Here is a 22,256-nt window from a genome sequence, read left to right on the forward strand (position 1 = left end):
GCAACTGATCTCAACTCGGGCCACAAAAAGCGACGAGCGCCGGTTCCAGATCCCTGAGAGTTCCAGAATGACTCAGAATACAGAGATGCTGAATGTGTTGCTGGTGAGTTGTGTAAACCCCACAATGAAGGCGACGCTGCATGCAGTGATGTCACTCAGCAGTTGTTGGTAAACATTTAGCACCATTGTATATTATATATAGTGTATTTCTCACTTTTATCTTCCTACAATTTAAAACCACAGAGAATCTTTTTATTTAAAATTCAGCGCGTTTCAAACCAATACTTAATTTGTGTGTTTGCCAACTTATTGATAATTGTTTCAGATAAAAGTGTCGTCTAAATGTGATTTTATTTTCTTAACAGGAATGTAAGAGTTCCTGCAAACGACACGTAGAATAACAAAGATCATGCTCATGACCCAATGTTTAGAATACCTGCTCGTTCTATTAGAATACTTCTTATTAAGAAGTATTACTGCAGCATCGCTCTTTACAAACACACTGAATGAAGAAATGAGTGTTTCTGATTAGCAGTAGTCATGGTTACACAGGATGCGTGGCACCAGATGGACGGATGGATCGATGCATGGGGGTTAGCGTGTGTGTGTAACCAAGGCCAGTGTGTGTTCACATTTCCAGGGAGGAGGTGGAAGGATAAATGGGCGGGGCTTCTGACAGGTGGATCAGGTGGTGTTTTACACTTTCAGTACTTTAAAAAACAACAACATGGCGTCGCACAGTGCTGCTACTACACTATTGACCTACTTTACTCTCGACTCCGAGGAAGTGATTGGACTAATTTCTCTAGGTTATCATCTCTGGTCGTGACGATACTACGTACAAAAGATATTTACAGGTAGAAGCAAGTCCAGGTGTGAGGACAGAATGTTTAAGGTGAAGGAGGGGCTACAGGTTAGCATCCCTACTGTACAGCCTAACGCTGCTAGCAGCAGCACCATTATAACCGTAAGGGGGGGGGCTTTGGTACCAGCGGTTTGTGTCCGGAGGTCTAAACCGTTCCAACTTCAGGGACGTGTCGCCTTGCAGGACTGGCAGCACGCCTTCCTGTAGTACCAATGGGAGCACAGCTTCACCTTCAGGACGAGGGCACAGTTGGCCGTCGGTTTGTCTCGACAGGCGTCATCGGCTGCTCCTGATCCTGCCGAGGCCGCTGCCGCTGCCGAGTGAAAGCAAACGCCACTAAATGATTCTGATTCATTGATCCGGGCATTGCAGATCAATACTTTATGGTTAGACGGGTACCTGGTGCCTCTGTGGGACAGCTCTGGGTTTCGCAGCCCTGTCTGGTATCTGGCTTGAGGTTGGAGTCACAGCTGTGGCCCCTGGTTACCAGCTCCTCCCCCTGGTAACACTTGACCTCTCGAACCTGGATGCCACGCCCACAGGTCTTGCTGCACTGAGGGGCAGACATTTTTCATTTCACACGGCTTATTCTTCATGATCATATCTAGAGACGCTTCAATAAAACTGGACCTAATAAAAAAAAGGATAAAGCCGACCCAGTTCCGCTAATCAAGGAAATTATTTTAGCCATTTAGCGTATTTTGAGATAGAAAAGCGTATTCCATATTACCGTCACTTCCCGGAATTAATTGGGAAAAATATATTGGAACATGTTTCAAAATGTGTTTTTTTCCCATGCTATGAACCTTGCGGCTTATATACCAGTGCGGCTTATATATGGATTTTTCCCGTTTTCACTAAACCAATAAAATTGCAGAACGGGTCAAGTGAAATAACGTAACCTTTTAGTTTACAGTTCAGGTTAAATCGGCTTAAACAACCAAAACAGTCAGACTGTAAGACAGGGGCGATGCTCTCCAAGTTTAGCTTTTCTCGTGTCCTTAAATTTTTTGGCTTTATTCACTATGAATCGTACCCTTAGCAAGTTTTTTTTGGCACTTGATGTGACGTTATTCAATAAACATTTTTTTTACTGTTTACCAATTTTTATTTTGTTTTTGTTACAAGTCGTGTTTTGATAAAGCCTTTGTAAAGATCATTTATTCAATATACTGGTAAACACCTGCAGCTTATGTATGTATAAAATGTTTTTTCCTCTACAAATGTACTGGGTGCGGCTTATATTCAGGTGCGGAATAATAATAAGATAAGGTTTAAATTTTAAGTAATAATTAGTTGTTGTTTTTTTAAAGTTTTGCACTAATGGCTGATCGATCAATAAATACAGGAAATACTATGACGTTTGGTTTCGACCGACTTGAGCTCCTCCTCATACGATGTTACCGCCTTGGTTTGGCGCTTTTGAAGCGGCTTCACACAAACCTACGTGTCGGGACTCGGCAGGTCGGTACCTGAGACCGGGAGGTGCTGAAGGTCGGTACCTGAGACCAGGAGGTGCTGAAGGTCGGTACCTGAGACCAGGAGGTGCTGGAGGTCGGTACCTGAGACCAGGAGGTGCTGAACCATTTGGAGCAGGGCCTCTGGAAGCAGGACGAGCTGCTCTCCGGTTGGTTGCCTCGACTGCAGCTGCTCTCCGGAAACTCTTTGAAAACGCCACCGTCCAGCCCGGCACACACCACCTGACGCCGCCGCACACCTCGGCCGCACGTTGCATTACACTGACACACAAACAAACAAACAACGCTGACTACAAACATCAAGAAATCAATCACACCGATCAGAAAGATAGCATCAGGTTGTCCAAAACACGCTTCTCTCTGAGCGTGTGGAATAAGTTTAACACGTCATCACGCCAAACCGAGCGCTCAGCAGGGAATATTTGTGTGTACAAATACACAGTTTTATGCTGGTTGCAGCAGTGAAGTACTCGAAGGACCGTTTCTTTAGCTCTTTACTTGTTGCCATTCCTGCTCAACCCAGTGAGGAGTGCAGTCTCTGTCGCCGCAGGGATAGACGGCCAGCGGGCGCAGCGATTGGTCGCACTGCTCCTCCGAAATGACCGCGCCACCTGCGGATCGACACGTCACCGCCCGCAGCATCCGTCCCTCGCCACACACACCTGAGCACTGGCACAGACACACACACACACACACACACACACACACACACACGTCTTACATGAAATGCAAAGCTGAAATGTAATTCTGATTTAGTCTAAAAAGACAAATATTTGAAACTCACAGGTCCCCAATCAGAGACTGTCCACCTCCTGTCACAGGGCGGGCCTTCACATTCCTGGCTCGCTATTGGCTGAGAGGACTTGTTACACAGGTTCATCTCCATGGAGCAACGAACCTCCCGGGTGTGGACGCCCCGAGAGCCACAGCGTGCTGAACACTGATAGTGATGCACGCGCACACACACACACACGCACACACACACACACACACACACACACCGCAATTATTTTTATTTTACCAAGCGGGGGGGGCAATGATGATGCTTATTTACCAAAACACAAGCAAAGCGACATTTGACTACTTGAGCGCTGCTGGTGACGTCGTTCCATTTCAAATCGGTTTATTTAGTTATTTGATGCTGTTTAATTTGAAAGTATTTTTTCTCTCTGCTTTAACATCCAGGCCGCCCACTGTGAGCCTTAGGTTCCGTTCAAGGTTTCTGCCTGTTAAAGGGAAGTCTTTCCTTGCCTCCGTCTCCAAAGTGCTCGTGGGATCATTACCTGCTACACCTTGAGATAACTTGCCGTTATGATCCGGCGCTATAGACAAACATGAATTGAATCCATTCAAGATGGTTGTTGTTAACGTTAAGATTTACAGAGATCAAAGTAGAGCAAACATGAAAAGATCACGTTCCAATGTCTTCCATAGAAAAGTCAATTAGGCACCGCGTCTCGCTGCGTTACCTCCGACCACTCAGACGCCTCCCACTGAGGCCCGCAGCTCTGGCCGAGGCAGACCTTTCTATTGGCTGGTTTGTGAAGGTCATGTGACAGACACAGGGAGTCGTAGACAGAGGAGTCGAGGCCCGGGGAAAGCATTTTCCAGCATCGCACAGTACGATACTGAAAGCCGCCGCCGCAGGTTCGAGAGCACTCGCTCCATCCGCTCGTCTCCCATCTGATGAGAAAGTGGTGCGAGGCAGAGTCAGAGGTCACAATAGTCATAATGATGTCACAATGAACTCATTCAGGCACGCCCCTCGTTCTTCTGAAGTTCATGTTTACTCACTGTTACTAAGAATAGGGAACACAGAGGGGGGAGAACCTTTGAACCCTTCAGGGGCTCGCTTGGAGAAGCGTGATCTTACTTCAGTGACTTTACACACATCCTGATCGTAATTCTGGGTCAGGGCTGTACCTCGGGGGGCATTCCTTTCCGGTGCAGAACTCATGAGTGGGTTCGGGTCGGGCCAGAGTGTCACAGTAACCGTCATCCACTTCAGTACCGTCATATCGTACACAAAGAGCGTAGCTCGTCGTGATACCTAGTAACACAGAAAAAGGTGCACGTTCAGCCAGAGCATTAGGGCCACCCGTCTAACACGCCTTCGCCCTGGAGGCCGCGCCGCTGAAAGCACCAGCAAAGGCCACGTGAGCATCAGAACCGGACAACGGAGCGGCGGAACAAGTTGGCCTGCATCACGCGGCTGGCCAGGCGCACGCGTGGCGCTTACCTGGGGGACACACGGCGCCGGGATGCACCATGGGAGGGAAAGCCAGCAGAGGCAGTGTGATGCGTGGGGTACCGGTACACCTTGGGTTCTACACTATTGGACCGGTTCCACCTACCGAGGCACCAGACTATCTACACGACACAGCCTCACGGCAGCGACGTCTTTCAGCAGGACATCCCACCCCGACACAAAGCAGGTCCAGGAACGGTCCGAGAGCACGGCAACGAGCACCTCTGGGGTTTACTGGACAAGCCAGTCTGATCCATGCAGGACTTCAAAGCTCTGGGGCCAGACGCCACAGCACACCTTCAGGGGTCTGATTGAGACCATGCCTCGAGGAGTCGGGGGCGGTTTTGGAACCGAAAGGAGGATCTACAGAATATTGGGAAAGGTATAGTCATAATGTTACGGATGTTGGCGCACATTGCCAACGTGCAAATCTTGTGCAAGAGCATTTGTGCAGCTTTGAATGAGTATAGAGAATTCAGAAAACGTCCGTGGACACACTCGTCAAGATCAGGTGGCCTGATATAAGACCACCAGGGCCACATGCTGCTTGCTCAGACGTTTCCTTGGTAACTTCCCAACGGAACGGTGAAGAGTCCTGCGTTGGTCCTGCTGGGTCGAAGGGTCTCCTTTGTTCAGTTTGGAGCTTCAATGCTCTTTATTTTGGTAGCAGCAAAGCACAACACGCTTTAAAGTAATCACTTTAACACGTCAGAGATAACTGCTAACAACAGTTTGTCACGGGTCAGGTGTGCTCTGTGAAAGGGACAGGTCTACGAGACAGTGGTGAGGACAGACATGATGGACGGCTGAGAGACAGTGGTGAGGACAGCCATGATGGACGGCTCAGAGACAGTGGTGAGGACAGACATGATGGACGGCTTAGAGACAGTGGTGAGGACAGCCATGATGGACGGCTCAGAGACAGTGGTGAGGACAGACATGATGGACGGCTTAGAGACAGTGGTGAGGACAGCCATGATGGACGGCTCAGAGACAGTGGTGAGGACAGCCATGATGGACGGCTTAGAGACAGTGGTGAGGACAGACATGATGGACGGCTTAGAGACAGTGGTGAGGACAGCCATGATGGACGGCTCAGAGACAGTGGTGAGGACAGCCATGATGGACGGCTCAGAGACAGTGGTGAGGACTGCCCTGATGGACGGCTTAGAGACAGTGGTGAGGACAGACATGATGGACGGCTTAGAGACAGTGGTGAGGACAGCCATGATGGACGGCTCAGAGACAGTGGTGAGGACTGCCCTGATGGACGGCTCAGAGACAGTGGTGAGGACAGCCATGATGGACGGCTCAGAGACAGTGGTGAGGACTGCCCTGATGGACGGCTTAGAGACAGTGGTGAGGACAGACATGATGGACGGCTTAGAGACAGTGGTGAGGACTGCCCTGATGGACGGCTTAGAGACAGTGGTGAGGACAGACATGATGGACGGCTTAGAGACAGTGGTGAGGACTGCCCTGATGGACGGCTTAGAGACAGTGGTGAGGACTGCCCTGATGGACGGCTTAGAGACAGTGGTGAGGACAGACATGATGGACGGCTTAGAGACAGTGGTGAGGACTGCCCTGATGGACGGCTTAGAGACAGTGGTGAGGACAGACATGATGGACGGCTTAGAGACAGTGGTGAGGACAGACATGATGGACGGCTTAGAGACAGTGGTGAGGACAGCCATGATGGACGGCTCAGAGACAGTGGTGAGGACTGCCCTGATGGACGGCTTAGAGACAGTGGTGAGGACAGCCAAGATGGACGGCTGAGAGACAGTGGTGAGGACAGCCAAGATGGACGGCTGAGAGACAGTGGTGAGGAGTGAGGACAGCCATGATGGACGGCTTAGAGACAGTGTCTCTGAGGAAAGGACAGGAGGCGGAGCTAGAAGTGGAGGAGATGAAGATGCTGAGGTTCTCCTTGGGAGTGACCAGGTTGGACAGGATTAGAAATGAGACAATAAGAGGGACAGTGAAGGTCAGAGAGACCAGACTTTGATGGTTTGGACATGTCCAGAGGTTTACCTGTCGTACAAGTTGAGCTGCATGGAGCATAAGCAGAAATCTTCCAGCGGTACATGTCTGCCAGACTGATGTCCGGGTCCAAACCCACGTTAAAGTCATTGCTGTAGAGACACAGAAAGAGGCAGGTCCAGTTCATACGCCTCATACATCCAAGTCAACGTTACTAAAGAACACGAACGTATCAGCTAATCTGTTGAACTGGATGCTTTAATTCATTTGAGGACACTCTCTGACAAAGCACGATGTCACCGCTGCTCACAAAACGTTGGGGTGAAGTTCATGTAAAACAGGAAACGTCGGGGATATTTGGCTTTCGGGTGAAGTTCATGTAAAACAGGAAACGTTGGGGATATTTGGCTTTCGGGTGAAGTTCATGTAAAACAGGAAACGTCGGGGATATTTGGCTTTCGGGTGAAGTTCATGTAAAACAGGAAACGTTGGAGATATTTGGCTTCCGGGTGAAGTTCATGTAAAACAGGAAACGTTGGGGATATTTGGCTTTCGGGTGAAGTTCATGTAAAACAGGAAACGTTGGGGATATTTGGCTTTCGGGTGAAGTTCATGTAAAACAGGAAACGTTGGAGATATTTGGCTTCCGGGTGAAGTTCATGTAAAACAGGAAACGTTGGAGATATTTGGCTTCCGGGTGAAGTTCATGTAAAACAGGAAACGTTGGAGATATTTGGCTTTCGGGTGAAGTTCATGTAAAACAGGAAACGTTGAGGATATTTGGCTTTCGGGTGAAGTTCATGTAAAACAGGAAACGTCGGGGATATTTGGCTTTCGGGTGAAGTTCATGTAAAACAGGAAACGTTGAGGATATTTGGCTTTCGGGTGAAGTTCATGTAAAACAGGAAACGTCGGGGATATTTGGCTTTCGGGTGAAGTTCATGTAAAACAGGAAACGTTGGGGATATTTGGCTTTCGGGTGAAGTTCATGTAAAACAGGAAACGTTGGAGATATTTGGCTTCCGGGTGAAGTTCATGTAAAACAGGAAACGTTGGAGATATTTGGCTTCCGGGTGAAGTTCATGTAAAACAGGAAACGTTGGAGATATTTGGCTTCCGGGTGAAGTTCATGTAAAACAGGAAACGCCCACGCTACTGTGATATTGCATCGAGGATGATTTCTTCATGGGTTGTATGCCTCAACCCAAAACGTCGCACTAACTCGTCATGTGACCCTTGAGCATCGATTACAGCCCGACAGCGACGTCTCGTGCTGCTCACAAGTCGACCGTCGGCGGAGGCATGGCGTCCCACTCGTCTGGACGGGCGGTCATGAACAGCATGACGAGGAGGACTGTTTAATGCCAATTCTGATTGAACCAGGAAATGTATCTCTTGGTGTTAGAGAACAGCAAGTACTGAAACGCTGAGCAGTCGGACTCAAAGGTTCAGAGGTCACGTTAAGTTATCTGTAAAGGTTCGAGTTCATTTTAGATTCATTGTGAAATCCCCCCCCCCCCCCAAGAGTCAAATATCCCCAACTTTCTGTGAGAAGTGTTTGACCAGCATACAACAAATAAATTAACTCATTTCCATATACATATCATGAATCCAGAAAATATGATGAAAACTTGGCAAACAAATCATTTTTTTCAGCTCAAATTGTAGATTTGATCCCAATCCCCAAATTATATGTTAAACTACGAAAGCACTCAGAGAGCACAGACCTCCCCCAAGCAGCTCGTTCCCCTCCTAACTGGATTTACACCGTCCACACGGTGATCTGGATCAGCAACAAAAGGTTCTAGATTGTTCTTGGACAAACGCCACGTTTAACGCCTGAGCCGCTGACGCCTGCAGTGCGTGGGTTGGAGTGCGTGCTGCTTTCTGTGTTCGCACGCACAACGGCGTGTGTGTCTGAATGCATCGCTCACCGTAGGCTTGCGTCCACGTCTGTGGCAGACAACTGCGCCTCCGCAGGCGAGTGAGCGAGAGTCTGCTGGACAGCGTGCGTCCGGTTGAAATGTAGATCCTCCAGGAGCAGATAGGAGTCGTCTTCGGGCAGGTCTGCAGGATGAACGCCGAGACTACCTGTGTGTGAGATAAAGAGAGTCTGATCAGTTTATACAAGTGACCAATGAAAAGGACGATTATGGAACAAATAAGAAAAATGCGTCTACGTTTAAAAAGGTATGTCGTACTACAAACATTTAAACAGCTTTAAACGTTAAAGGTGTGCCAAACGTGGTACAGAAATACCGTGACATGAGAGTATAATTAGTTCCTGGACCAAGCTCGTATATATATATACGAGCTCGGTCGTATATATATATATATACGAGCTGTTTATATATAAAAATAGAAATGTATTTTAAATCCAAATCATCGCTAATAAAATGTTTCCAATTGCTATAAAGATACACACAATGATATTATAGTAATGCAATAGCGTGCTCGCAGGCTGGCTTGTATCGGAACGCTCGTATGTTGAGGTATTATTGTAGTTTGTAGAATGATTAAATATGACAACAATCTTACATTAGTTATTTATTAGCCATAAGAATTATAATTTTAATGTCTGTGCATTCTAGAGCAAACAGAAACGCAACGTTTTAGCACTTCAGGGTATTCCGTTCCTTTTTCCTACCAGGGAAAGAGAGGAGTAGAGAATTGTCATCCGCCGTGGAAGGTTCATCAATTAAGTTGGAGGAACTTCCTAATTGAACAGACAAATGGGGGCAATGAGCCAAACAGGTTACAACAGTAGTATAGCATATAGTTATAGCGTGTTAATAAACAAGCCTCGCCCACCCAGACGCTGGACAGAAACACTTCTCTGACGCAGATGACAGTAAATACTCAAAATGAAATGCAGTGTGAAGAGAAATTTGCTATTCAAAAGCAGTGCCTGATTTTCATTGGTTCATTTTCATTCATTACTTTTGTCAGTTTCAAGTAATTTCATTGACCTTTGTGGGTTTTTCTTTCTTTACCAGAGAAGGCAGATCAATCTCAGACTTACTGTAGCCAGATGGCGCCGGCGGGCCCCGGACCTCAATGTCATTATGGCTGAATACACGACTGTAGACCAACATGGCGGCTGGTGGGGGAGGGCTGGAGGTCCTGGCCTCCCATGCAACGTCCTCCTCCTCCTCCTCCTGCAGCTGAACATCTGATTGGTCATCAGAGCCCGGCTGGGTGTTGTAGTGATGCACAGGTATCACGCTGCGATTTGTCAAACCAGGCCTATCTCCTCTAAGGTCCTCATTTACCTTGTTGTAGGTGCGGTTCACGTGGGAGTGGGAGGAGCCTGTGGAGATGCCTCCTGATGCTGTGATGTCAGCAGACGTGAAGGGAACGGTGTACTCGTATGTGATGTGGGGGAGCTTCCCGTTAAGGTTGTAGTACTTCACGGTCCCAGAGAAATAAATACATAAAAGTATAACCAATCACAGGCTACCTACGAACTCATGGCATTAACATGATGCGTGCGTGTGTGTGTGTGTGTGTGTGTGTGTGTGTGTGTGCGCACTACCATAACATTCAGGCCCTGCAGTGTCGGTCCCTGGGCAATGATGTACTCCAAACCGTCAGAGAACACGTTGCTCGGCCGCCGATATTTGAACACCGTTCCTGCCACGCGGAAGTTCTGAGGGTTGTCAAACACGGTGTTTCCATTGAAGAAGAAATGGCCAGCTTCATCCGACAGCGCTGGACAGGAGGGGACACGTAAGACGGGGACAATCACAACTGGACCGCAATCAGCAACGAAACAGGCAAGTCTGGATTGTGCTTAAACGAGATCATGTCGAGGTGACATGCATAAATAAACAAATAGCTAAATAAAGAAAGACATTTTAGAGTTCTAAAGGTTTAGCGACCTTAAAGAACCTGCAGGTTCTCACCCAGGATGTTCTCCGTCTTATGTCTCTCTATGATTTGAATGTCTGAAGCTCCAGCGGGGACGTTGGTGATGAACACGTAGCCTGATGACAGAAACATCTACTTTAAACACTGGCAGAACCAAATGAAAGATAAGAATGATTCCCTTTGGACAACTTTCACATTTCAGCTTTGAAAAATGTTAACCCTCCCTGACCCTTCGTGCAGCAGCGCTGAGGTCAGAGGTCAGAGGTCAAAGCCTTGACAAAGAAAACCAAAATACTCCCCGTTTCTTTACAAAACATTAACATTTTGTATATGCATGCTTTTGATTGCTTTATTAAAGAAGTTATGTTTCATAAAATGAAATAAAAAAATAAAACCTATGAACTCACATCTCTATGAATTGATGCTGAACAGTTTTCTGAAGTTTCTTTAAAATACAAATGGCTGAGCTTTACTAGTTTATTAAGACTAAAATGCCTAAAGGTTTTATTCACCCAACTTAAAACTAAAACTACAGAATGAAATCTAGAAAATTCCTGCTTCGGGAAATCATGCAGAGGAATTGCATTCAGACCGACGCTGAAACGTGCAGCGCCGGTTGTGAGGCTCTCGTGCCGCTGAGGAACAGAGTCTGTTGCAGATGTGGAGCCAAACTGAAACCCGACTCCTCCCAGAATGAACACATCTGTCTACATGTGTGTTTGTGTGTGTGTGTTACCTAACTGTGCGAGTGCCTTCCTGTATGATCCAGAGATACGCCTGCACGTCGTCCCGTTGCCTCCACAGACGCCACACCGGTCCACCGCCGTGCTGCTGTACAGCTGCCCGTCGCAGCCCACCGCCTGAAGGGCGGGGAAATCACACCGTTGATGTAACGAGAAGTTCCACTAGTGGAAGGGCCGGTGCAAAAATCAGTTCGTGAACTCACCTGACACGCTCCCTCTATGCAGACTCCATGGTGTTTGGCGTCGCGGCAGAAGGTTCCGTCGTGGGCGGGGACCAGCAGCTGTCTCTCGCCGCTGATGGTCGTACACTGCAGGTCACATGGCTTATTGGAAATGCTGATGTAATCAGCTGCAGGGGAACATAAAAAAAAAAGGCAATCTAGTCACGTCGCTGACGTCCTCCTAAAGGTCTCAAAGCTGGCGACTGAAATACGAAGCTGAGAATGCCAGCGTGTCATATCCCGAGTAAACGACCTCCGGGTTCCTAATCCGCCGGACCGTCACTGCGAGCAGGATCAGAGACCGCATCGTCCATCAGTGACGGCTCAACGTGATCAATTACCCTCCTCGAGAAGAATGCAAAACACATTTTGAAGGATGCTAAATATCATCTAATAATGTTGAATTTGTGTCTCAGGCCTGAGTAAAGTCGAAAGGGATGAATATTTGTCCCGCCAAGACTCCGGGAGATTCCGACTTTAAAGGAAAATCAATGGACAGAAGTACTACTTGAAAGTATACCTGGGTAAAGAGGTATCCACTGGTAGTACATTCTTCCAAAGGATTTCGAGTTGAACTGGGAACACTGGTGCTGCTTGAAGCTCGCGCTGGGGTCGGGACAGGGCTGAAAACAACAACACACACACAGAAAAGAACACCGTGTGCTTTAATAAAGAGGTGATGCTGTCCAACATTGTTTACTGGTGATCTGCGTCACCACAGCATCAAAGTGAAAACGGCATCGCACCTGGTTTGGACACAGCTGGTACCGTTTGGGAGCGCCAATACAAAACGAACTGTTAACGTTCTGCGTGGTGGACAGCCTGAGACGGAGACAAGACGGAGACGCAGTTAATACACACACCTGTTTGAATACTGCAAGAAGCCATTCTATTAGCAACACCCCCCCCCCCCCCCCCCCCTCCATTCTCATTTTAATCCTAGACATGGCTCCGTAGGCACGATACCCTTGGCCTGTTGAATTGTGAAGCTTTATACTGCAACGTTTCCCATGATGCCGCTGTAGCTTTTCCTTTCTTCCCGTATTCCACTTTGGTTGTGAGGCCAGATTAGAAAATATAAATTCTTCAAAAGGAAGCAGCAGAAGATCCACGTTAGCTTGAACGAAGAACGGCACCCATTTAAACGGGTCTGTCAACAGCAACGGCTGTAGGATATAGTTAGTGTGTGTGTGTGTGTGTGTGTGTGTGTGTGTGTGTGTGTGTAAGTGCCTAGAGGAAGCCAGCATGGAGTTTATGCATCTGTCTTCCATTACCATGTTAACGGCATACCCCCCACCCCCCACCCCCCCACCACACACACACACACACACACACATCCCTAGAAACACCTCCTCTGACTTTCTCTGTCTGTCTCTCATCTTATCCTCCTACACTGTTTAGACAGTGGAGACACAGAGGGGGGGGGGTCACTGCTCGAGAGGGCCACACTTCATTGGTACAAAGTAATGAAGGTAAGACACGAGAGGAACAGCGAAAGAGGAGAAGCAGGAACGCACGGAAAATGACAGGATAGGGAAGAAGAGGAAAAAAAAGAGGATAGAGAACAAGTAAGAGGGAGAGGAACAAAGCAGGGGAGGAGAGAGTAGGGGGGGGGGGGGCGACAGCGCAGCGTGGTGCTAATCTTGGTTGACAGAAACTTCCGCAAGTCTGACGGGGGGAGGTCAAAGGTTATGAGACGACTACAAACACACACATTGTTGGGTTGTACCTCACCATGTCTGCCCCCCCTCCCCCCCTCCCCAGTGCAACAACCAAAAGGAGCGCAGAAAATAAGAAGGTTGTCTCAACATATTTTCTTTCTTTAGTCATCGGCGGTAGAACTTTGTCTGGCTTTGGACCGACAAACGGCGAAAACAAGCTTTTAATGAAAAGCTGCATCAAACAGCTTTGATGCTCATATTTTCTGCTTTAGTGACATCGACTGCAGTTTGCTTCTATAAAACAACAAAAACAAAAAAGAGCGAGAAAGAAAGCGCCTTTGATGGTAAAATAACTATTTATATCTGATGAAACCATGTTGTTTTTTTGCTGTCGCAGCTACAGAGAGTTTAGTGAGCTCGACGTCGGCTGTTTGGGGTCCAGGGGATTCGAACCTTCAACCGTTCATCCGTTCATCCTCTCCTCTCTACTCTTCCTAACCGGGTGTGCGAGGCGCCTGAATTTGTCCAACTTCCCAAGTGTGGCTATTGTCTCCGTCGCTTCCTGTCTTCTTCCCGTATAATATATGCTGCGCTCTCATCCATAAACATCACTGCTGCCACCTACAGGTAGAAGTACGACATAGAAAGCCTGTCCCCCAGTCCCGCCCCCGCTGAAAACAGAACTGATGTCTTTAGACGTCAATGAGCTACACGTGAGGGACAGGTCTGGGAAGCCAAGCCGTTAGAGGTGGCAGAATGCAGCTTCGTCCCAAACAAGGACATCCCTGGGAGAAACACCGTCTCCATAGCAACACGTGCTGCACCTTTCTGGATAAGCAGAGCCTTTCCAGGTGTGCCGTTTACCCCCGTCACGGGCAGAGACTAAACTTTGAGCTTTTAAATATCTGGACGGGCCATTTGCTTTTTATCGCTTTCAATGTTTGTTTCTCTCCAAAACTTGAATCTGGAAATATTTGCATCATAGTTTCCCGTTAGAAATGCAGCGACCGGCTGGGTTTATTGATCATTCTCCAGTGATTCTGAGCCCATATGGGAAACGATCCATTAATTCACGCCTGGCAGATCTTCGGCTGGGGGCGTCGGGTCTGAATGGGCCGACCTCCATTTGTGAAGCGCCCGCCTGGAGCGGTTGCCGTGACGTTGGGTGTCTGTCGGGGTCGTCATGCCAGATGACTTAGAAGCAGGTCGCTCTGCTCTGCTTGCACTGAATACCGAGGGGGCGGACTAGATCCCTCAAACAGGGAGCGAGTTCGTGCTGCTCGGAGCACCTCAAGGACGAATGAGTTGCTGCCCCAAAAGGAAGGGTTGGAATATCGGGGGGTCGTTTTCACGGTGATGGGAAAATGGAGTATAGATGGGTTGGGACAGTGAATCGATGGTGAGATTCATAAAACAATCAGAGCTTCAGAACGTGGTGGACCTTTCCCCATGTTAGTTTATGCCCCCCCCCCAAGTTTGTCAAAACTTAGCTCAAGGCCAGACAAAGGAGGGGAGAACAGATAAATAATACATTCATAAAAAGGGGACAGAACGGCATGCAGGGGACAGAACGGCATGCAGGGCACGGAACGGCATGCAGGGGACGGCACGGCATGCAGGGGATGGAAAGGCATGCAGGGGACGGAACGGCATGCAGGGGACGGAAAGGCATGCAGGGGACGGAACGGCATGCAGGGGACGGAACGGCATGCAGGGGACGGAACGGCATGCAGGGGACGGAAAGGCATGCAGGGGACGGAACGGCATGCAGGGGACGGAACGGCATGCAGGGGACGGAAAGGCATGCAGGGGACGGAACGGCATGCAGGGGACGGAACGGCATGCAGGGGACAGAACGGCATGCAGGGGACAGAACGACATGCAGGGGACAGAACGGCATGCAGGGGACAGAACGACATGCAGGGGACAGAACGGCATGCAGGGGACAGAACCACATGCAGGGGACAGAACGACATGCAGGGGACAGAACGGCATGCAGGGGACAGAACGACAGGTGACGTCATTACCGACAGTGAATCAGCCTCCTAGAGAGAAGCGGCTCGGGGGTCTTCTGAACATGCAAAATAAGGACAGAAATGATACCTCTGTATAAGACAGTGTCTCTCCTGACTCCTGACTCCTCCCCCACAGCTCCTGGAACACGAGGACCAACTGGACCACTCGCCCCACCACTGAAACACGTCCTTCTGGGAGCAAGAAGTCCATTAATCAGGAAGAAGATCTCTTTGTCTCTGAGCAGCTCAGAATCAGAAGGGGACACCTATCGGGTGCCGTTCGTGTGTCGTTTAGCACAACTTTGAACTGGAAGCCATTTCACAAAACACACGGATAAACTGAGCAGGTGGCGTGCGACAATACCTTGTTGCTTATCGGATCGACGTTCTGACCGCCGCTGTGTGAGTAGAGACGGATGTCGGGCTGGTCCACCCTTCCTTCACTTCTGTCCTGGCAAACACAGGCCATGCACAAAGACACAGACACACACATGAACACGGAGCCCGCGGTTCGGCCGCTAGCCTGCTAGCATCGTCCCTGGTCTGTCACATGAACACGGAGCCCGCGGTTCGGCCGCTAGCCTGCTAGCATCGTCCCTGGTCTGTCACATGAACACGGAGCCCGCGGTTCGGCCGCTAGCCTGCTAGCATCGTCCCTGGTCTGTTCAGTGTGGCTGATCTTCACCTTGTATGGTTGACATGTCTAGATCTTAGAGACCCTCGCACCATAGCCACGCCCTCCCCAGAGCGTACCTGACAGGTAACATAGTGTGTGTGTGTGTGTGTGAGAAAGCCAAACGTTTCCGTGCATTGTCAGAGGTTCTGCGGGGACACGCTTATATGAATGCAACATGTCTCCTTTTCGTGTCTGCAGGGACACGTTTATATGAATGCAACGTGTCTCCTTTTCATGTCTGCAGGGACACGTTTATATGAATGCAACATGTCTCCTTTTCGTGTCTGCAGGGACACGTTTATATGAATGCAACGTGTCTCCTTTTCATGTCTGCAGGGACACGTTCATATGAACGCAACATGTCTCCTTTACGTGTCTGCAGGGACACGTTTATATGAACGCAACATGTCTCCTTTACGTGTCTGCAGGGACACGTTTATATGAATGCAACATGTCTCCTTTTCATGTCTGCAGGGACACGTTTATATGAATGCAACATGTCTCCTTTTCATGTCTGCAGGGACACGTTTATATGAATGCAACATGTCTCCTTTTCATGTCTGCAGGGACACGTTTATATGAATGCAACATGTCTCCTTTTCATGTCTGCAGGGACACGTTTATCTGAATGCAACATGTCTCCTTTTCATGTCTGCAGGGACACGTTTATATGAATGCAACATGTCTCCTTTTCATGTCTGCAGGGACACGTTTATATGAATGCAACATGTCTCCTTTTCATGTCCGCAGGGACACGTTTATATGAATGCAACATGTCTCCTTTTCATGTCTGCAGGGACACGTTTATATGAATGCAACATGTCTTCTTTTCATGTCTGCAGGGACACGTTTATATGAATGCAACATGTCTCCTTTACATGTCTGCAGAGACACGTTTATATGAATGCAACATGTCTCCTTTTCGTGTCTGCAGGGACACGTTTATATGAATGCAACATGTCTCCTTTACTTGTCTGCAGGGACACGTTTATATGAATGCAACATGTCTCCTTTTCATGTCTGCAGGGACACGTTTATATGAATGCAACATGTCTCCTTTTCATGTCTGCAGGGACACGTTCATATGAATGCAACATGTCTCTTTTACGTGTCTGCAGGGACACGTTCATATGAATGCAACATGTCTACTTTACGTGTCTGCAGGGACACGTTTATATGAATGCAACATGTCTCCTTTTCATGTCTGCAGGGACACGTTTATATGAATGCAACATGTCTCCTTTTCATGTCTGCAGGGACACGTTTATATGAATGCAACATGTCTCCTTTTCATGTCTGCAGGGACACGTTTATATGAATGCAACATGTCTCCTTTTCATGTCTGCAGGGACACGTTTATCTGAATGCAACATGTCTCCTTTTCATGTCTGCAGGGACACGTTTATATGAATGCAACATGTCTCCTTTTCATGTCTGCAGGGACACGTTTATATGAATGCAACATGTCTCCTTTTCATGTCCGCAGGGACACGTTTATATGAATGCAACATGTCTCCTTTTCATGTCTGCAGGGACACGTTTATATGAATGCAACATGTCTTCTTTTCATGTCTGCAGGGACACGTTTATATGAATGCAACATGTCTCCTTTACGTGTCTGCAGAGACACGTTTATATGAATGCAACATGTCTCCTTTTCGTGTCTGCAGGGACACGTTTATATGAATGCAACATGTCTCCTTTACTTGTCTGCAGGGACACGTTTATATGAATGCAACATGTCTCCTTTACATGTCTGCAGGGACACGTTTATATAAATGCAACATGTCTCCTTTACTTGTCTGCAGGGACACGTTTATATGAATGCAACATGTCTCCTTTACATGTCTGCAGGGACACGTTTATATGAATGCAACATGTCTCCTTTACTTGTCTGCAGGGACACGTTTATATGAATGCAACATGTCTCCTTTACATGTCTGCAGGGACACGTTTATATGAATGCAACATGTCTCCTTTACTTGTCTGCAGGGACACGTTTATATGAATGCAACATGTCTCCTTTTCATGTCTGCAGGGACACGTTTATATGAATGCAACATGTCTCCTTTTCATGTCTGCAGGGACACGTTCATATGAATGCAACATGTCTCCTTTACGTGTCTGCAGGGACACGTTCATATGAATGCAACATGTCTACTTTACATGTCTGCAGGGACACGTTTATATGAATGCAACATGTCTCCTTTTCATGTCTGCAGGGACACGTTTATATGAATGCAACACGTCTCCTTTTCATGTCTGCAGGGACACGTTTATATGAATGCAACACGTCTCCTTTTCATGTCTGCAGGGACACGTTCGTATGAATGCAACATGTCTCCTTTACATGTCTGCAGGGACACGTTTATATGAATGCAACATGTCTCCTTTTCATGTCTGCAGGGACACGTTTATATGAATGCAACATGTCTCCTTTTCATGTCTGCAGGGACACGTTTATATGAATGCAACATGTCTCCTTTTCATGTCTGCAGGGACACGTTTATATAAATGCAACATGTCTCCTTTACATGTCTGCAGGGACACGTTTATATGAATGCAACATGTCTCCTTTTCGTGTCTGCAGGGACACGTTAATATGAATGCAACATGTCTCCTTTACGTGTCTGCAGGGACACGTTTATATGAACGCAACATGTCTCCTTTACGTGTCTGCAGGGACACGTTTATATGAATGCAACATGTCTCCTTTTCATGTCTGCAGGGACACGTTTATATGAATGCAACATGTCTCCTTTTCATGTCTGCAGGGACACGTTTATATAAATGCAACATGTCTCCTTTACATGTCTGCAGGGACACGTTTATATGAATGCAACATGTCTCCTTTTCATGTCTGCAGGGACACGTTAATATGAATGCAACATGTCTCCTTTACGTGTCTGCAGGGACACGTTTATATGAATGCAACATGTCTCCTTTTCATGTCCGCAGGGACACGTTTATATGAATGCAACATGTCTCCTTTTCATGTCTGCAGGGACACGTTTATATGAATGCAACATGTCTTCTTTTCATGTCTGCAGGGACACGTTTATATGAATGCAACATGTCTCCTTTACATGTCTGCAGAGACACGTTTATATGAATGCAACATGTCTCCTTTTCGTGTCTGCAGGGACACGTTTATATGAATGCAACATGTCTCCTTTACTTGTCTGCAGGGACACGTTTATATGAATGCAACATGTCTCCTTTTCATGTCTGCAGGGACACGTTTATATGAATGCAACATGTCTCCTTTTCATGTCTGCAGGGACACGTTCATATGAATGCAACATGTCTCCTTTACGTGTCTGCAGGGACACGTTCATATGAATGCAACATGTCTACTTTACATGTCTGCAGGGACACGTTTATATGAATGCAACATGTCTCCTTTTCATGTCTGCAGGGACACGTTTATATGAATGCAACATGTCTCCTTTTCATGTCTGCAGGGACACGTTTATATGAATGCAACATGTCTCCTTTTCATGTCTGCAGGGACACGTTTATATGAATGCAACATGTCTCCTTTTCATGTCTGCAGGGACACGTTTATCTGAATGCAACATGTCTCCTTTTCATGTCTGCAGGGACACGTTTATATGAATGCAACATGTCTCCTTTTCGTGTCTGCAGGGACACGTTTATATGAATGCAACATGTCTCCTTTACTTGTCTGCAGGGACACGTTTATATGAATGCAACATGTCTCCTTTTCATGTCTGCAGGGACACGTTTATATGAATGCAACATGTCTCCTTTACTTGTCTGCAGGGACACGTTTATATGAATGCAACATGTCTCCTTTACATGTCTGCAGGGACACGTTTATATGAATGCAACATGTCTCCTTTACTTGTCTGCAGGGACACGTTTATATGAATGCAACATGTCTCCTTTTCATGTCTGCAGGGACACGTTTATATGAATGCAACATGTCTCCTTTTCATGTCTGCAGGGACACGTTTATATGAATGCAACATGTCTCCTTTACGTGTCTGCAGGGACACGTTCATATGAATGCAACATGTCTACTTTACATGTCTGCAGGGACACGTTTATATGAATGCAACATGTCTCCTTTTCATGTCTGCAGGGACACGTTTATATGAATGCAACACGTCTCCTTTTCATGTCTGCAGGGACACGTTTATATGAATGCAACACGTCTCCTTTTCATGTCTGCAGGGACACGTTCATATGAATGCAACATGTCTCCTTTACATGTCTGCAGGGACACGTTTATATGAATGCAACATGTCTCCTTTTCATGTCTGCAGGGACACGTTTATATGAATGCAACATGTCTCCTTTTCATGTCTGCAGGGACACGTTTATATGAATGCAACATGTCTCCTTTTCATGTCTGCAGGGACACGTTTATATAAATGCAACATGTCTCCTTTACATGTCTGCAGGGACACGTTTATATGAATGCAACATGTCTCCTTTTCATGTCTGCAGGGACACGTTAATATGAATGCAACATGTCTCCTTTACATGTCTGCAGGGACACGTTTATATGAATGCAACATGTCTCCTTTTCATGTCTGCAGGGACACGTTTATATGAATGCAACATGCCTCCTTTTCATGTCTGCAGGGACACGTTTATATGAATGCAACATGTCTCCTTTTCATGTCTGCAGGGACACGTTTATATGAATGCAACATGTCTCCTTTTCATGTCTGCAGGGACACGTTTATATGAATGCAACATGTCTCCTTTACATGTCTGCAGGGACACGTTTACATGAATGTAACATGTCTCCTTTACTTGTCTGCAGGGACACGTCTATCTCAATGCAACATGTCTCCAACATGTCCCCCCCCCACAAAGCGTCGGGCTGCATCGCTGACGTCACGACGACTTGATGCGTCTTCCACCAGACATCATTCACATCCGCCTCGTTTACCGTCGAACGCAAACAGCCTCTTGAGCCCGCACGTGTACGAGCATCCCGCACGCGCATCCCGCCCGGCGTTCCCGCAACAAAGCGTGAAGTTTTCTGGGAGATTCGCCGAAAGCCAAAGTGACGTTCCCGCATTCGGGAACAGTCAGCGGGACCTTCCCGAACACAGAAACCACGAGCGACTCCGAGGACTCCCGGTTCAATGCCGGTATTCTCGCTCCGCTTTAAATCAGAGCTAAATCAGCAACTAATAAAACTCAAAAAATAAATAACGACCAAAAAAAATAAACTAAAGTAGCCGGAGTCCGTGGCGACATGCACGGCGGAAGAGCGTGAGAGACGCCGCGCCGCGTCGTAACTTCCAGCCACTTACCTCGGCGGGCCAGCGGCTGCTCACCGGGAGAACCGGGAGGTGGAGCAGCAGGAAGCAGCAAACCGGGAGCGCCGAGCCGCCGTTACCGAACATGGTTCATTCATGTCACGGACCGACAGCGCTCCCCTCCCATTACCTCTGTTCCCCGCCTCGCCCCGCCCCCACGTCGACGCCCCTTTGACGCAGCCACGCCCCCTGGGAAGGCTCCCGTTCGTGCGCATGCGCGTCTGGATGTCAGAGTTCAACCCAGAGAGGCTCCTGTTGTTCTTTGGTGGGCTCTTTTTATTAACTCGGTTCACCCTAAAGTAATGGCCCTACATTTATCGGTATGTCTGTCTGTCCGTCTGCTCGTTAGGAAGATATCCAAAAGGTTCTGGACTCGTTCCCCTCCTAACTGGATCTACACCGTCCACATGCTGATCTGGATCAGCACCGAAAAGGTTCTAGATTGTTCTTGGTGTCTTTAGACACCAACCATGAAAAGTAGAACATTCCATAAACATCTTCCAATAAACCGGGATATTGATGAGTGCATTTTGAAGCTCTATTGACTCTGGATCATGGATCAAAATGTAATCATCTGTAACATTCCCAACATTTCCTGAACCTTCCCTAAAGATCCATCCAGAACCTTCAGAGTTACAGTCGGCTCCTTCTCCTTCTCCTTCTCCTTCTCCGTTAACGTCTTCATGAGATGAACATTGTGTGCGTCTGTTCTGTAACAGGCCACACACACATCATTTATTCATTATGTCATTGTCCTGCCTCTGTGAAATGTTGAAACAGGTTTGGCAGGTTTGAGATAATAGCATTCATTGAATAAAAAATAAATTCATATCGATCTCACGGTCAAATGGTCATCCTGCAGGCCGACAGCGGCCCGCGGGTTTGAGACCCTTACAGGCATCGGCTTTGTTTCCAGACCATCAGTTCTTTTCATGAAACTTTCAATGCACTTCATTCAGAAACGTAAGTGGTGCCTTCTACTGTTTGGTGTGTGTGTGTGTGTGTGTGTGTGTGTGTGTGTGTGTGTGTGCAAGATTGGTCCACGACTAGAAAGATCAGAAGACCCATATTTGCTGAACCATCAGAATGTGTATCATCTGTTCAAACTAGCAAAACTATTTTTATTCATATTTTCCAGGCATAATGAAGTTGTGGGGAAAAAAAGGAATCGACTTTATGAAAAAACTGTT

At 47.4% G+C, this 22,256-nt stretch overlaps 1 protein-coding gene across 1 annotated transcript; it reads right to left on the reverse strand.

The window, feature by feature from the left end:
* Nucleotides 1–1,026: 1,026 nt before the first annotated feature.
* On the reverse strand, nucleotides 1,027–21,165 carry si:ch211-267e7.3 (ADAMTS-like protein 2). Its single transcript, XM_068748804.1, is given in 21 exon segments — nucleotides 1,027–1,178; nucleotides 1,265–1,418; nucleotides 2,428–2,604; nucleotides 2,842–3,012; nucleotides 3,128–3,283; nucleotides 3,813–4,026; nucleotides 4,267–4,393; nucleotides 6,629–6,729; nucleotides 7,859–7,895; nucleotides 8,408–8,668; nucleotides 9,225–9,293; nucleotides 9,600–9,984; nucleotides 10,113–10,288; nucleotides 10,483–10,563; nucleotides 11,184–11,307; nucleotides 11,394–11,539; nucleotides 11,932–12,034; nucleotides 12,158–12,233; nucleotides 15,176–15,279; nucleotides 15,452–15,538; nucleotides 21,061–21,165. Coding segments are annotated over 21 exon segments (2,994 nt in total). The 5' UTR covers nucleotides 21,154–21,165.
* Between the last annotated feature and the right edge of the window lie 1,091 nt (nucleotides 21,166–22,256).

The sequence above is a fragment of the Brachionichthys hirsutus genome, chromosome 15 (genome assembly GCF_040956055.1).
Source record: "Brachionichthys hirsutus isolate HB-005 chromosome 15, CSIRO-AGI_Bhir_v1, whole genome shotgun sequence".
NCBI classification, from domain to species: Eukaryota; Metazoa; Chordata; class Actinopteri; order Lophiiformes; family Brachionichthyidae; genus Brachionichthys; species Brachionichthys hirsutus.